The sequence below is a fragment of the Lissotriton helveticus genome, chromosome 5_1 (assembly GCF_964261635.1).
Source record: "Lissotriton helveticus chromosome 5_1, aLisHel1.1, whole genome shotgun sequence".
NCBI classification, from domain to species: domain Eukaryota; kingdom Metazoa; phylum Chordata; class Amphibia; order Caudata; family Salamandridae; genus Lissotriton; species Lissotriton helveticus.
The window spans coordinates 1288620093-1288638250 of record NC_136065.1 but is presented as its reverse complement, the minus strand read 5'-3'; the positions used below and the strand labels follow the sequence as shown (position 1 = coordinate 1288638250).

Genomic DNA, 18158 nt, shown 5'->3' with positions numbered 1-18158 from the left:
TCCACCCTCCTCCTACCCACAACATTTCCCTTACACCAGTGCTACTGGTGCTGACGAACACCTGGAACCATCTGCACAAATTAAGCACTGTTTTTAAGGTTTTGAAACATGTGTAGGTGACAGGCTGCAGGAAACAGGTGCTTCTTCTGGTGCTTTGCTCATACATGCATTTGTTCTGTTTTTATTTTTCTCACATTACCCTTAAATCAATCGGAGAAATTTACCTTGATTTGGGCTTCAATTTTCCCTCAGCTATTGCTTGCCACTCACCCTGCTCATGTTCAGACGTCTGCAAATTAGTCTCTAGGTTTCAACAATGCAGCTTTACCGAGAATGTGCAGTTTAAAATGTTGAAAGCCAGTCATAAAAGTGCCTTCAGACAAAGCATGGCGAGCCACTGAACCAAGCCACTTTACAGCCATTGTGTAGAAACGGTCATTAAATGTTTAAATCATAATAGAAACCTTGAAATTGCGAAGTTGTCTATTTCGATTGACTTTTGCCAAAGACGGATGCAGCTAACATGTGCCGTTGTGAAACACAGCCAATAGTGATGACGGTCCACCATATGACTACAGAAAACATTGTTTTCTATTCTTCACAGTTGTATGTCTTGCACACTTTCCCTCCAACTCTCTCGCTTTGAAATATTCCATTCCAAGCTATATCTTGGTGCATGTCAAGTAAATTTCACTGTTAACTTAGTCATATCGGAAGCAAGGTATCAGTGTGTTTCCCTGCTGCAGTTCCCGAACTGGGGGTGATTTATTCACTGGCTTTAAGTTTGGGGTTCGGCGTGAAAGAACAGAAATGTCAACAAGAACAAATAAAAAAGTCAAGCAGCACAGCAGAAACTTGCTGCTTTTGTCTAATGTAAGTGCATCAGGCTGCTTCAGAAGGGCAAGGCTCAGTCCATGTACAACATTTACCTTGCGGGAGCGAGCAGCGGCACCATCTTTTTCCAAAGTACGGGTGCGATAATTGCAAACAGATGGCGCCGCTGCTCGCTGCCGCTGCCACTGCTGCAAGGTGGATGCCTTACATGCACGAGTACTATTGGATATAGTGCAGTACATGCACAAGTTTTCCAAAAAGTACAAACTGATTCCAAAAGGTCAGATCCTAAGCAGCTCTTGCTCACTGATTAGGCTCGATCTAAAAATGACTTACTTCTGGTAACAGATGAAGTTAAAATGCCTACATTACATATTTCATCCTTAATGTTTTTAAAACAAACTTGTTGTTCCTCTTCCCACACATACTTGCTGCCCTTATGCAAAAGTGGTTTCATATTCTCAGTTTTATCAGCAAATCCCTTCACAAATCTATAATAATATTCAACAAGACCTAGAAAAGATCTTAATTGTTCTTTGTCCTTGGGACATGGTGCAGATCTGATCACCTCCAATAAGCTGCGTTTAGGCCTTATTCCTCCACTAGCTATTGTATAACCTAAATATTCCACTTGCTCAGTCACAAATTCACACTTATCACAGCTCACAGTCATGCCCACTACTGCAAGCCTCCTCCGCAATTGTCTTAGAATGGTTTTATGTTGTTCCATTGTCTTCCCCGAGACTAAACTGTTGTCAAAATAGACAACGCCTTCCATGCCTTGAAAAACGCTGGCCATCATCCTCTAAAATTAGCTTGCAGCCGATGCAAAGCCGAATGGCATGTGAGTAAATTGGTATGTACTTTCTAAGGTGATGAAAGCAATCAAAGCTGTAGAATCTGGGTGCAATTTGATCTGATGGTAAGCACTCCTCAGATGTATTTTGGAGAAATACTTCCCACCACCCACTGATTGTAATAGCTCATTAATATTGGGAAGGGGGTGAGTATCTGTCTCAATGTCATGAGTAAGTGACATCAAATCAATACAAAATCTAAGGTGGCCATCAAACTTATGAGTTATAACCTCTGGAGAAATCCAAGATGAGGCTTTTAATGGCCTCTCTTCATCATATCCCTCTCTTCATCATATCTTGTTCTTTGAGACCATCCCTCTCTGAGATTGGTAGTCTCCTGTGTTTATGTTGCGCTGGTTTAGCAACATGTTTAAGCACATTTTTATGGGTATATCCTTTTAAAACACCCCAACCTGTCTTCAAAGAACTTGCTCGCTTGGTGCAAGATGTCGTTTAATTGAACATGTTCCACGATCATGACTTGATTTGGTGACCTCAGATTCATTACACTGTTGAGGTCCTACTGGTGCTCCCAACCAAGTATGAGGGGACCATCTCTAGAAATATAGACTTGACCTTCAATACTTTCCATTCCAAAACCTATGGAACCAGCCATGTATCCCACAATGTCTATGGATTGACCTTGGCACTCAACTGAATTAATATCTTTAGATTCCAATGAGCCATTACCAACAGTTTCCTAAACAATGATTCAGGAACTATGGTGAACATGGATCCTGAATTGACCATGAGTTCTATATTGTGTCCACACACCTCAAACACTACTGTAGGCCGAGACAACCTTTTTGCATTCTCCACCACTCCTGCAGCTATTCCACTCGCAGTCTCATCCACCACTAATATCTTATCTCTGACTATTTATTGTTTTACATACTGTTGCACTACATTGACTTTAAATCTGTTTTTGTCGGATATGAATCCCTGTTTACACATGTGGGCATATTGACTCTTGTGGCCACATTTCCTGCAAACTTGATCAACAGTAAAGCATTGCTTTGAGTCTGTCATATGATAAAGACTTCCACAACACATGTATTTTCTCCCTTTGCTCCTAGAAAGTGTAACAAAGACCCCCTTCATGTTTTTCTTTGATACTACACTAACTTCCACATCCTCTAACCTGAGAGAATTTTCCAAGCTAGCAACTTCATTGTTAGTTTTTTCCCTACTTTCTCACTCTTTAATACACTTTTGAGACTCCTCAATAACTTTTGCAATGTCCGCAGCTTCTTTCAACTATGGATCCTTTGTAGCTCATAGTCTCTCTTGGATCTTCCTCTCTCAACATTGCACTATAAGTTGGTCACAAATTAGTTCCTCAGTCTTTATACCCAAGCAAGACTTTACTGATAGTTCTCGCAGACTGGCTACACATTTGTCTACAGATTCATGCTGGCTTGGGGCTGGGTATAACATTTGTATCTTGCCATCAATAAATGTACCTCTTTAGAGAACCTTGTTTCAAGCCTGTTGATAGCCTCTTTATGAAGATTGTTCATAGGTTTTTTTGTTTAGGGCTCTTCTATAGCGCACTGCTACCCCAGGGGGCGTCCCGGCGCTTTGGCAAAGAGAAAATGTAGCGAAGAACACAACACAGCCGCTCACGGAGGTCTAAGGAGAAAGTCATACTGAAAAAAGCCAAGTTTTCAGCTCCTTTCTAAAAGAGAGGAGACTGTTTAACTTTCTTAAGGAGACAGGTAGCTCGTTCCAGCAGCGCGGTACCAGGTATCGGAAGGAACGCCCTCCAATCCGGGCAAGTTTAACCGAGGGCACACCGGCTTTGGCCAACAAGGCCGACCGTAAAGTCCTCCTTGCCCATTAGGACCAACAGATACAGGTACATTTTTTAAAATGCGTTGGGCTTCACTACCCAAAGCACCTATCCTCGTCACCAAAATATTATGCTTGCCTCGAGAACCACATTAACATAAAAGGGAGGTAGAGGGAGAAAGGCTAGGGCTCACCCTCCTAGTATCGATAAGTCACAAAAAATCTCTGAGGACAGAGATCAAGAACCCAGCCGTGGTCTATGACTCTATTCCCAAAGCACACAATGGTGTTGGAATAGTATCAATAGTTTCAAGAAGAAAAAAGGAAAAAATATTCCTTTTTTAGGTGTCCCCTCACTCACCAGGGTTGCCCCACGGTGACATGCTTCATCATAGGGGCCATCCCAGCCCTCTACGGACTGGGGCGTGCTGCGACTTACGGAGCTACGTAGGAGCACTTACAAAAGACTATGTGTGGTGCAAGGAATGTGATTTGAAGGAGTGGAGTATATGTGATTGATTAAAATTACCTGCCTAGTGAGTTGCAAACACTTTATTCTGGCTCCCAGGTGGTAAAGCTAAAAATGGGGTAGAACTGGTAGGATACCTAAATTATAATGGGTTTAGGTGTAACTAACAACTCCTGTCTGCCAACATGTTTCGTGTGTCCCCCTAGCACTTCCTCAGGGCTACACAGGGACCAGCCCTGTGTTTGCCACTCCTTATCCAAAGCCTAATAAGCTATTAAATATAGAAACAATTTTATGCTGCAAATAATTGAGGCATGCATCTGGTACCTACGCGACCGAACTTAATCACGTGGTCCTGTAAAACAAAACAATAGTGGTAGTTAAGGGGTATCCAGTCCCCTTGTAATCGCACATAACACACATATTGCATGGACCTTAAAGAATAATGACTATGTTTCATGTGGCCCATTGATGTGAAGACGTTTTTGAAAAAACGTGGTTAAGCACCTCTTGGTGAGCACACAGTGAACACACACATAACACAACCACACTGTTGTAACTAAATTCACACAAAGACATTTTTACATACATGAAAAGAGGCCTAACTGTGCCCCATGGAATCGGTAGGGGTACAATATCCTGTTAGATCTGGGAGAAAGAGAGAATGGTGTCCGTTAACCTTAGCTGTCTCCCTCGATAGATGTTTTCAAAAGCTGGTCAAGGAACTAGGAGACCATCACAGTGTCTGTGCCTCCAAAAACGCTATAGAAAACTCTGAAACAAACACTTACTTGCTGCCGGGATACCACAATCGGTCTCACCTAGGCAACCCCTCCGGTCCGAATGTTAGTGGACCGAGGGCGATGCCTGTTCTTGTATCCTGTTTCTTCGTAAGAGAATGAAAAGACTAGCGCGTGCACACGCGGTGGTCGCGTGTTTAACGGGCGCCATCTTGGGTGTATTCCGGGATTCCGGAACACTGTTTTATATAATATTCACCTCATAGGAGCCTCGTTTTTGGAAAAATTAGTATTAAGGGATACGTACATTATGGGCTCATAAAAAAGGAAATCTCTGGGCAATTGTGTAAAAATAGACATAATACCTGATATATGCAGGAGTGGGCGCCATCTTGTATGTACCCTCGGATCTTCTACTTCTAGAAATGTTTTTTTACATGAAAGGGGTCTCGTTTTAGAAAAATAGTAAATTACCCATTCTCATGTTAGTATGTGGATTATTATGAGTATCTCCCCTTTATTTGGTTTAAAAAACGATATTTGACCATTTTCTTGGAATTTCTTGTCATATATTACTAGGGTAATAGCACAGTGTTATTCTGACCGTATGGTGTGTTCCAAAACTTCAGTTAGGTGCCAGTACTATTAGTGGTTATTGTTTTTCCTTCATGTATATCGGAAGGTGATGGATGCATATATAGTAGTGTTACAACACCTATTATTGGCCAGTCTCACAGTACATCCAGACAACGGTCTGTGCATTTTCTCACTGCTGTCTCAGTGATTATCTATGTCAGTTGCCCCCGTGCTATATCATCATTTAGACCCAAGACGTGAGTCCTAAGCTTGAAGACCCAGCGTTGTTCTTTGTCCAGTAATTTCTTTTCTAGGTCATATTGTGGCTGTAGAGTCTCCAGGACCACCCAGTTAAAGTCATTAGTGGTGTGTCCCTTTTCTAAGAAATGTGAGGTCATTTTGGTGTTAGAATGTTTGCATCTAAAGCTGCTGCGATGTTCTATCATGCGTGTGCAAACCTTTCTTGTCGTCATACCAATATAGTGCAAATTGCACGTACATGTGATCATATGGACCACGCCTTTGGTATTTCAATTGGAGTATGACCTTATGTCCCAGGTGACCCCATTGTTAAATGTCACTTTCTTAGTTGCCGTTGTTAAATGGGAAACACTGTAATCCGTGCATGGATAGTGACCTAGTGGCAACGGATGTAAGCGGCGTACTTGTCCCACCTTTTCTCTTGGTCTGGTATGTACCAACATATCTTTTAAATTTCTCCCTTTTCGGTGGCTGAACATAGGTAACGCCAGGTCTAGGCCCCCGCTGTTTAGGGTCCTCCAATGTTTTCTCACAATCTTTGAGACCTTGTCAGAAGCCACATTATAAGTGGTGATACAGATCGGTCTCCTATCGCTGTCGCTACTTGGTACAGGGATAGTTTTCGGTTCCAGTAGAGCGTCCCGGTTGTTATTGGACGCTCTCTTCCTTGCTTTTGAGACTATGTGTGAGGGGTAGTTTCTTTGCTGCAGTCTCTTGCTCAGATCCTTGGCTTGTTTCTCATAATCACATTTCTCCGTGCAATTCCGCCTTAGGCGCAAGAACTGCCCAAATGGCAGATTTTCCTTCAGTTGTCTTGGATGAAAGCTTTCGAATTTTAACAAGCCATTCCTAGCAGTGGGTTTAAAATGTGTGGTGGTTACAAGTTTCCCATTCTTTTCTCTTATACTTAGGTCTAGGAAAACCAGTTCTGATCTGCTCAGGGTGGACGTGAACTTAAGGAAGGGGTCCTGCTGGTTTAGCCAATTTAGAAATAGCTCAATTTCACTTTCATCACCCTCCCAAATCAGTAGCACGTCGTCAATGTAACGCTTCCACATATTTATGTGGCCTGAGTGTGGGTTGTCCTGAGTCAAGATCTTCTTCTTCTCTAGCTGGTGTACATAGAGGCCTGCCACACTCGGCGCAAAGGTACTACCCATGCTTGTGCCATGTCTTTGGCGGTGCAGGGTATCTTGGAACAGGAAAAAATTCTCCGTGAGTGCCAAGCGACAACACTCAAAGACCACATGCCTAGGTGTCTTATATTGCCACGTGCTCTCAAAGAGCACTTCCTCAAGAATTTCAAGGGTTTCTTTGTGGGGCAGGCTCGTGTATAGACTTTCTACATCAAGTCCCACCAAGAACTGAGTGGTGTGATCGGAGTCCAGGTCTTTCAACAGACACAGCACTGCCTTTGTATCCTGTAGGTATGTTTCTGTCTTTTGTACAAGAGGTCTCAAGAACGCATCCGCGAACTTGGAAAGGGGCTCCAGGATAGACCCTATCCCCGAGACGATGGGTCTTCCCGGGGGGTTTTCCATCCTTTTGTGAATCTTGGGGATCGTATAAAAGTAGGGTACTCTGGGGTTCTTATTTTCCAGGAAATCTGCTTCCTTTTTAGTAAGCCAGTCGTTGATGAGGGATTCCTCTATCAAGTTAGCGATCTCTACTCTTATCCTTTCAGTGGGATCCTCCACCAAGGGCTCATAGTTCCTTTGATCTGCCAGTAGGCGGATGCACTCACGATCGTAGTCCTCTGTATTGAGTACCACTGTAGCACCGCCCTTGTCGGCGGGTTTGATTGTGAGGCTGGTGTCATTCGATAGCTGTTGTATTGCCTCTTTCTCTAGTCTACTAGTGTTGTGGTATGTATTAGATAGACGGGGATCTAAGTCGGTTACATCTTTGGGAACCGCTTTTTCGAATGCAAGGAGCTCCACTGGCAAACTCCCTGCAGGGGGAGTGAACGTGGATTTTCGCTTCAATCCAGTATCGCTTGTGTCCCCTCCAGGTGACGGTCTGTCTTTAAAAAATACTTGCAATTTGATAGTGCGAAAAAATTCTTTTAATTCGCAGCACAATCTGAACTTGTCCAAAGAAGCTGTAGGGACAAAGCCCAGGCCCTTCTCCAACACACTTGTCTGGTCCTTGGTCAGGATTTTATCTGAAAGGTTTACCACCAAACCTACTGGTTGCTCGTTGACGGAGCACTCACTGGGCCTTGGCTCCATGTATGTGCCCGGCTGGTCTCCAGGGGCTGTGCCCATTGTACTTGCTTGCTGACCTCTCGTCTTGCCTCTTCCCGGTCTGTTGCCTCTTGATAAAAAAGACGGATTCTGGTTTCCTACTGACTGAGTATTGTCCCAATATGGGAAAGGTTGTTGCGGATAAGGGTGTTGGAATTGTGGCGGGCCATAGTAAAATTGAGGGGGTGGTGGTCCTGCAAAAGGTAGCCACCCATAACCTCCTCTGTTTCTCATCCTGCCACCTCTAGGTCGTCTTGTCCTAGGCTGATTACGGTTATAGTCTGATGAGTCAGAACCTGTGTCTGAACCCCCGCTGTCTGTGTTGTAGCCAGCATTCCTTCCTGAGGGGACATAGTCTTCCTTGATATAAGGATAGACATTCTCGTGAGAGAACGCTTTTCTGTCTTTGTGAAATTTCACGTATTTCGTGTCCTTTAGCGAGATTTCAAATTCACTCATTGTTTTATTTAGTTCATCTAATCTCTTCTTAAGCTCAGCTGGTGTCTGGAAAGATTTTAGTTTCACCTCTAGATCTTGAATTTCTATTTTCATATTCTCTGCTAAACGGGCCGCCGTCTTTACAATTAGGACCAGCCAGTCTCGCGTGCAATGCCAGCTGATTAAGGACCAGTCTTTTTTAAAAGCTAGGTCCTTTTGAAAGATGAAAGGTTCATTTTTCACAATTAAACCCCGTGGAGCTGAGTTTGCTCCTAGGTACTCGCTCATCATTATTCCGTGTATAATAGTTTTGACAAGGTTCCGTTTAAGTTCAGTAACTTCATCCCAACATTGGCTGGCCTCGCTAGTATCCCTATTTGTACTGCCAGTGAGTGGAAGCATGGAAGCTATTATTTGGTCTACCTCAGCCTCGCTGAATGTGAGGCCTGTGATTTCTGCCATGATGATATTTGTGAGTGTGAGGGTGTGCTTTTAATGGTGTGTGCTACAAGAGTGTATGCTGGGAAAGTGAAGGAATTTTTTATAAATTTTATCTAATACAAATATAAGTAAAAATCTCCCACAGCTGCACGCTGCATATAACTACATTAACAAAAAAGGGAGGTAGAGGGAGAAAGGCTAGGGCTCACCCTCCTAGTATCGATAAGTCACAAAAAATCTCTGAGGACAGAGATCAAGAACCCAGCCGTGGTCTATGACTCTATTCCCAAAGCACACAATGGTGTTGGAATAGTATCAATAGTTTCAAGAAGAAAAAAGGAAAAAATATTCCTTTTTTAGGTGTCCCCTCACTCACCAGGGTTGCCCCACGGTGACATGCTTCATCATAGGGGCCATCCCAGCCCTCTACGGACTAGGGCGTGCTGCGACTTACGGAGTTACGTAGGAGCACTTACAAAAGACTATGTGTGGTGCAAGGAATGTGATGTGAAGGAGTGGAGTATATGTGGTTGATTAAAATTACCTGCCTAGTGAGTTGCAAGCACTTTATTCTGGCTCCCAGGTGGTAAAGCTAAAAATGGGGTAGAACTGGTAGGATACCTAAATTATAATGGGTTTAGGTGTACCTAACAACTCCTGTCTGCCAACATGTTTCGTGTGTCCCCCTAGCACTTCCTCAGGGCTACACAGGGACCAGCCCTGTGTTCGCCACTCCTTATCCAAAGCCTAATAAGCTATTAAATATAGAAACAATTTTATGCTGCAAATAATTGAGGCATGCATCTGGTACCTACGCGACCAAACTTAATCACGTGGTCCTGTAAAACAAAACAATAGTGGTAGTTAAGGGGTATCCAGTCCCCTTGTAATCGCACATAACACACATATTGCATGGACCTTAAAGAATAATGACTATGTTTCATGTGGCCCATTGATGTGAAGACGTTTTTGAAAAAACGTGGTTAAGCACCTCTTGGTGAGCACACAGTGAACACACACATAACACAACCACACTGTTGTAACTAAATTCACACAAAGACATTTTTACATACATGAAAAGAGGCCTAACTGTGCCCCATGGAATCGGTAGGGGTACAATATCCTGTTAGATCTGGGAGAAAGAGAGAATGGTGTCCGTTAACCTTAGCTGTCTCCCTCAATAGATGTTTTCAAAAAGCTGGTCAAGGAACTAGGAGACCATCACAGTGTCTGTGCCTCCAAAAACGCTATAGAAAACTCTGAAACAAACACTTACTTGCTGCCGGGATACCACAATCGGTCTCACCTAGGCAACCCCTCACACAAAGACATTTTTACATACATGAAAAGGCCCAAGTTATTTCACCATGAGGCCCGCTTCGTGAAGTAAGCGCATTGACGGCACTTCGTGGGATACGGACATTGCAGCATGATGCTCCAGATACATATGCGGCGCGTACAACAGCAACTTCTGTGCCAGATGTCCTATCCTCTGCCAGGCGGTTATAGTGGCATCCACTGCATTTATTTCTGCTCTCGGGGGGCCATGTGTCCGGTGAGTAATCACACTGTGCAACGGAACCGGAGCAGTGTCACCTTCCTCCACCGTGACATGTGGAGTGTACGCATGTGGTCTATACCAATAGAACACATATTGAGCTTGTGTGCTCAAGTAACACTCACTGAAATCCACTGCTCCGAACCCTCCTTTTTCATACCCTTTAGTGAGGATTCACCATTTCACACGAGCCCTCTTGCCCCCCTACACCAATCGCAGCAATAGTCTGCGAAGATTCCGGAAGAACCCCATTGTTAGTACCACCGGGATGTTAATAAAGAGATATAGGAACCGTGGTAAAACCACTGTCTTAATAAGTGCAATGCAGTATGCCAGTGACAGCGGTAGCGAGATCCACGTGTCTACCTGGTTCTCTAGTCTCGTATATGCTCTCCCAAAATTCTCCCGAACTACTGTGTTCGGATCTCGGTGAACCCAGACTCCAAGATATTTCACCTGGTCTGTGGACCATACCAATGGGAACTCCATATCCGGTTGCACAGTAGATTCCGTCAACGGAATAATAAGAGATTTATCCCTATTGATACAGAGGCCCGACAGACGACCAAACCTGATGCACTCCCGGAGCAGCTGTGGCAGCTATCTGGAGGGTTCACGCACGAAAAGAACCATGTCATCTGTATATAGCGAGATGGCTACTGGGCGGTAATCAAAATTGAGTGCAGTCTCCCTGTGTCGTTGTCTAATGACACACGCCAATGGTTCCAATACGATTGTAAACAACAGTGGAGATAAGGGACATCCCTGACGCGTACCCCTCTCTATATGAAACGGTTCAGAAGTCAGCCCCCCAATACGTACTCTCACAGTTGGTTCCATGTAAAGCACCGCTATCCACTGTAGGAAAAAAGGCGGGAAGCCCATGCGAGGCAACACATAGTGCATATATTGCCAGTCCACAGAGTCAAATGCTTTGGCAGCATCCAATAATACCGCCACTGCTGACAAGTTCGGCTCGAGTACGTGAAACATGGAGAAGATAGTTCGTAGATTGTGCGAAGTGGATCTCTCAGGTATAAAACCCGACTGATCGGGCAATACCAGGCACTGCATCAGAGGTTGTAACCTGATCGCTAAAATCTTGGCCAGTATTTTAGCATCGATATTGATCAGTGACAATGGATGGTAAGAATCACACCGGTCCGGTGGCTTATCTTTTTTAAGTAAAGTAATTATCAATGCTTGTCTCAAGGACGGTGGTAATTTCCCTGATTCATGCGCTTCAGCATACATCTCTAAGAGGTGCGGCGAGGAGGTCTGCATATTTCTTACGGAATTCCACCGTAAGGCCGTCTGGCCCAGGTGCCTTGGCCATTAGATAATGCCAAAATCGCTGCCTTAACATCCTGCTCATCTATAGGCACACATAAATACTCCCTATGTGCGTCCGACAGCCAGCACACGCCACATTCTCCAAATATGCCTCCAATTCTGACTCCGAAGCAGTAACCCGCGAAATATATAAATCAGTATAAAAATCTCGGAACCGCTCCGTAATGGCGGTTGGGTGATAATGTTCCCCCCCATGCTCGTCCACTATCCTATCTATGTGTGACTGCTCCAGGCGTTCCTTAATCTTAAATGCCAGTGTACGTCCTGGTTGTCCCCCCTCCCCATAACACCGGGCAGTGTGTCTGCGTGACAGATATTTTATCTCCGTGTAAACTAGCTCGTCATATTCCTTGAGCAATACCTGTAAACGAGCCAGTGTGTCCGTCCCTGGTGCCGCAGCATACCCGCATTCCAGTTCCCGCAAAGCGTCCTCAGATTTTTGTAGTTGTGTCCTTATGTCTCTCAATATACCCACAGCATTGCAAATACACACTCTTCTTATCCTCATCCGCAGTCCCCTTGTTGATTGCAAAAATATTGTTCTATAGCCTCCCGCACCGTGTTCTCATATATCGGGTCAAACAGGGCCTCGGACCGCAGTCGCCACGTAAAGGGGCGATGTACGGCTGTCGGGATCACTACATCCAGCTTCACAGGACTGTGATACGATAGCGTTCGAGATAAATTCACTACCTCTTCCAACCACTCCATGACCTCCACTCCTAGCAGCCAATAGTCCAACCGCGACCAGTTCTTATGCGAGGGTGTCGTATGTGTCCCTTCCTTGACCAGGTGGTTCCTCACACGCCACACATCACACAGACCAAATTCCTCCATGGCACAAGCAATACTCCTAGCAACCTTAGGGGTGCAATGAGAAATTGCATTGGACTTATCCAGCTCAGGATTTAAGTACGTATTCAGATCCCCCCCCCCATAGAATAGGAGCGTCTGGTCAGTCTCTCAGTGCCCCATACATGCGGGAAAAGCAGGTTGGATTATCAGTAATTGGTCCGTACATATTGATTGTAGTAACATGTCTGCCACTCAGGTTACCATGCACCATTGCACATCTGCCCTCATCATCCACGTACGTACGAGCCGGCTGAAACGCTAACCCTCTTTTGACCAAAATCATTACACCTCTAGCGTACGATGAATATGACGCAGCCAACCTAAAGCTAGCCCATCTACCCGCAATGCCACGTTCGGTGTGCTTTGTCAAATGCATTTCCTGCAATAAGGCTATATGTACCGAATGGCGATTCAGATATGCCAGTACCTGCTGTACTTTTTTAGGTGAGTTGAGGCCTTGGACATTCCAGGTCAACATCCAACATCTATCTCCCATCCTAACCACACGGGTCAGCCATCTGGCCCAGTCGCGGTATAAGCTGCCGCAGGGGGGCGCCATTATACTGCAACACTCGAAAACATTTGACCGTCCTCATTTCACCTGCTTGTGCCATGATAAATGTGTTAAAAAATAGAACAGAAAACAACACGTACCCTTTGTTACCTACCCCCTTCCCACCTCCCACTACAACCTCCCAATTAAGTCGAGACCAGGCCCTACCCCCCCACCCACTCAACATCCCCAAGAACCATCCAATGCAACATTTGGGGAACACCCGCAAGGGGGAGAGGATCGGCAACGAATACACGCACCGGATTGCGGTCACCGGATTATCACCACTCTTACCCTCTGTGCACATTGAGTAAGTATGCGACCAGCGTCTGACAACACCGGTCAATGCCAAATGTCTGCGCCCCCAAGACACATAGGTTTCAATGTTAGTGTGTCTCCACCACCCGCCCCCCACTCCGCCCCGAATAACAAACCAGCCTTCACTTGCAAGCAATCCCAAGATGAACTAGGGAGAAACCAGGCACATCCATGTGTAATAGCTCCAACGCAGCTGCGCCAGCATTAGTCCGCTTCATCCAGGCCCGATGTCCCAGCCGCGTCGTCCAGCACATTCTGCCGAGATCTGGTTTTACAAATATGTTTTGTAAACTTCAATGCCAACTTCGCATCCGTGAAGAAGTGTGCCTGTTCCTCAATTTGGCCGGATACAGCATGGCATAGGGCACCGAAGCAGCCCCCAACAGTTTTTTTTACTGGCACAAACTCTCTTCTTGCCGCTTGGACCACCAGGGTGCAATCCGGAAAAAAAGACAATGTGTCTCCCTTGTAAACAACTGGGTCCTTGGCTCTAGTCTCCCTCAGGATGGCGTCTCTATCAGGATTAATTTAAAAGACGTGCAATTATTGGGCGAGGTGGCGCACCAGGTTTAGGTCTTGGTCCCAGCGAGCGATGCACCCGTTCCACAATCATCACTGTGGAGAGTACGGATCCAAAGACCTCTCACATTAGGCCATCTATAAATGTCTCCATTTTGGAAATAGGTGTGGATTCCGACAGACCAATAATGCGAAGATTATTGCGCCTCGAGCGCGCTTCCAAATCCTCATTCTTTGCACGTATAATGTTCAGTATATTTTCCAACTGTAGGATTTGCGTCCGCGATTCAGCCTGCGCATCATGTGTGTCAGACATTCTATTTTCCAGAACGTCTGATCTATGTTCGTGCTTGTCAACGTTCTTCTTTACCATATCCAGCCCATTCGCCAGTGCATCTATTTTACTGTCTATTGATTTTATGCCGGCCCATAACTCCAACAGTATGGTTCTGGTGTGGTCGTCTGCACTCTCCGCCAGCCCCGAGGCATTCCGCAAATCAGCCTGTTCACCCATCGCGCCTGTGGCGCGTGTGTTGGGCTTGTTATCAAATTACAGTTTAGCTTCTTTAGGGTCTCACTTTCCCATGCTAAAGACGGGAGCCGCCAGCCGCCGCAGGCCACTCAGCCGTACCACCACACGCACGCTCAGCCTCAGTTGCCCCTGCCTCAGGGATATCCAACAGCACTACTCCTTCTCAACACCTTTGCAGTTGTTACACTCCGGGAGGGCAGTCCCACTGTTCGAATCCAAGTATTAGCAGTGGTAGAAAAGTCAGATCGGCAAGGGCCCCACAGCCAAGAGCTGGACTCAGATGATATCCAGGGTTACGCCGCCCAGCCTGCACCACCTCGTTGCTATCACGCTGTCTCAGGCGCAGTCAGGCCGCTCTGGCAATCGCAATTCCACACTCGAAGCACAGGAGGCCTACTAGGCACGGGCGAACCCACAGCACACCCAGTGCGGCGCTACACCCAACCCCTCAGCAGCTAAGAGGTCCTCCGTAGCGCCCTGACACCGCCAACCCGAGGAAACCGGGTCGGCTGGAGCACCAGAGCCCCCCGGGCAGCCCTCCCCACCACCGAGCAGTAGGCCTGCACCCGCCTAGAGCACGCAAGTGGCGCCGCGATACTGCGCCCCCAGCAACCGGACAGCCCGAGCCCCACCAGGCGCCACCACGCACACCGTTGTAGCACCCGGATAAGGCCGCACCGCTCAGGCGACCCAGGCACAGCCCGCACTGGCGCTCCACTTACCGCGTTGCACTGCGGCCAGCTCTGCACTTCACAGCTGTCTCGTCCACACCTCCAACGACGATCCTCTTGGCTCGCAACGACAGCCCCAGGTCCTCAGGAAGGCCTAGCCCCCGTCTTCTCCATCACTCCACAAGGCGCCAAGCTGGCCTCCACATTCACGGGGAGCGCTCCATGCGGCAGCGATCCAGGCCCCTCAGTCCCGGACGGATCCAGCAGCCACCACCGCCACCGCAATTGCGGGCAGAGCACACAGGCAGTCCCGATCTGCCACACACCACACTTGCTCCGTCGGCCGATGTATCCCAGCAGTAGCAGCATCGCAAAGATTCGGTTCGCGTTGTCTCAGCCTCGAACGGTGAATGCCAAACAGCGTCTTTGAGGCCAGTGCCATCTTCCCTCCAGTGCCGCAAGGAAGAGATCGGCGTGGATCAGCAGCTTCCCAGTAAGCACGTTGGTGAAAACCACACCGCTACTTGCCACTACTTATGGGCACTGTCCCCTGAGGGCTTTGCAGTACACAGAGGGTCCTTACAGGATGGTATTGTTCGGATATGAAAGCCGGCTTGCGGAGCTACCTTAACAGGCAGCCATTCCGCCTCACGCCGAAGCCACGCCCGCCTATGGGAAGATATGCTAGAAACATGTCACTCAGCATTCCCCATTCTGTCCTATGGGCAAGATGGCCTTGCAACAGTGAAAAACTAATTTGGCAGTATTTCACTGTCAGGACATGGTACACACCTCAGTACATGTCCTACCTTTCACATACACATAGGGTGCACATACACTGCACCCTGCCCAGGGGGGTACAGTGGGCCTACTATAGGGGTGTCTGATGTGCATAAAAACAGAAGGTAAGGCCTAGCAAGTGGGTGCACTTGTCAGGACAACAAGGCAGTTAACAAATGCACGCAGGCCCTGCAGTGGCAAGCCTGAGATCTCTTTTTAGGGCTACTGGTGTGGGTGACCGTCCTGACCTGGTCAGAACCGGTCGCTCCACTCGCTCCTTGGTGTGCCTTACTTGTGCCCCCGATCCCGCCTGAAATTGTGCCTGGTATCATATCGATATTGTTTATTAACCTGTATTTGTGCCAGATTGTGCCCCCGATCTCGCCTGCATTGTTTTGGTGCCATTTGTTGTGCTTCTTAACCCTCCCCGCTCCCTGCCGCTGCTCCCCCACGGCCCCACCCCCGTTCCCTCCAGCATCCCCAGGCCTCGCCACCTCGCTCCCGCCTCCCAGCTGCTCCTCCCTCGCTCCGCCAGCTCCACTCTCTACTTATGACAGAGTGGCAAACGCGCAGCGGGCGCGCCCTATGCACGCCGAAGGCGTGCCAAAGGTAAGCCCGTCTACGCCCGTCCGTGCCTGGACCGCGCCCAGCGCTAGACCCCCTGGCTCCCGCAGAGGCCATCCCTCCCGCAAAACATACGACGCCGCAACCCTCACTGCACTCAACACCGGCCGTCTCTCCGATTGCCACCAAGCCGCCCCAGGACGCACCCATGGACCCTTCACCTGCCAAGCCTGCAAGTTCTGCTGCATCAGGACCCACACTACAACCGTACACGCCAAACAGAGCTCCAACAACAACCACCTGAAGTGCATCCTGCTCAACACCCGTTCGGTCCACAGACACGCCATTTAACTATGGAACCTACTCGACACCATAACTCCGGACGTCGCCTTTCTCACGGGAACCTGGATGAACGCCTCATCAGCGCCCGACATCGCCATAGCCATCCCGGACGGATACAAGATCATCCGAAGGGACCGCACCAACCAAACAGGAGGAGGCATCGCAATCGTCCACAAGAACACCATCCGCATCTCGACCAGTTCCGACGACACCCTCACAGGCACCGAACACCTTCACTTCCAGATACACACCGACCGCAAGACCACACTGAGAGACACCCTCATTTACAAACCCCCAGGACCCCGCACACAATTCAGCGAAGACATCACTGACTTTGTCAGCCCACACGCCCTCTCCTCCGTTGACTACATTCTCCTAGGGGACCTCAACTTCCACCTGGAGAATTACAACGACAACAACACCACCACCCTGCTAGACAACCTCGCCAATCTCGGACTCAAACAACTGGTGAACACTCCCACCCACTACGCCGGACACACGCTCGACCCAATCTTCTCCTCCAGCAAGCACATCACCTTCAGCCACTCCACCGGACTCCACTGGACAGACCACAGCTGCGTCCACTTCAGCTTCAGAAAGAACACAACTCACCACTTCCCGCAACAGGTCCCCCGCAGAAGCTGGAACAAAATTACCGCCGACCAGCTCACCACTTCACTGAATCAAAACGCTCCCGCCAGATCAACGGACCCAAATGAAGCAGCCATCAATCTCGCACAGTGGATCACCCACTGTGTTGATGAGCTAGCACCCCTGAAAAACAATCCCAACAAGCCAGGAAGCAAAAAAGCCTCCTGGTTCAACGACGACCTCAAGAACTCCAAAAAGAACTGCCGCAACCTCGAGAAAGCCTGGCGAAGAAACCCAACCACCGACAACATGACCGCCCTCAAGAACGCCACCCGCAAACACCACCAGCTGATCCGCACCACCAAGAAGTCAGCATCTAAGGATCGACTAGACAACAACACCCACAACAGCAAGGAACTCTTCAGCATCGTCAAAGAGCTCACCAATTCCAGCACCGGCAACAATGACATCACTCCCTCCAAGACCTCTGCGACTCTCTCGCTTCGTTCTTTCACAGCAAGATCGCAGACATACACAACAGCTTCGGCGACCAGACCACTGCCCCTACCACTGAACCAAAAACCCCCACCGCCACCCTCCGCGCCTGGACCCCGAACAGCACCGAAGACACCATCCGCATGATGAACTCCATCCACTCCGGATCACCTACCGACCCATGCCCCATCACATCTTCAACAAGGCCGACTCCGCCATCGCACCCCAACTCCAGGACATCATCAACTGCTCCTTCAACATGGCTACCTTCCGGGAGAGCTGGAAGCATGCCGAACTCAGCGCCCTTCTGAAGAAACCTTCAGCAGACCCCACCGAACTTAAGAACTACCGCCCCATCTCGCTCCTCCCATTCC

General features: G+C 47.8%; 1 protein-coding gene across 1 annotated transcript in view; it reads right to left on the bottom strand.

Moving 5' to 3' along the window:
• The window catches only part of PPFIA4 (PPFI scaffold protein A4), a 1997086-nt gene that overhangs the window by 1253992 nt on the left and 724936 nt on the right, over positions 1-18158 (bottom strand). Inside the window, exons 7-9 of the mRNA XM_078644121.1 lie at positions 5831-5851; positions 271-289; positions 136-146 (exon numbers count right to left, since the gene is read on the bottom strand). Coding sequence (XP_078500247.1) covers positions 136-146; positions 271-289; positions 5831-5851 — 51 coding nt within the window. The remainder of the gene's footprint in view (positions 1-135; positions 147-270; positions 290-5830; positions 5852-18158) is intronic.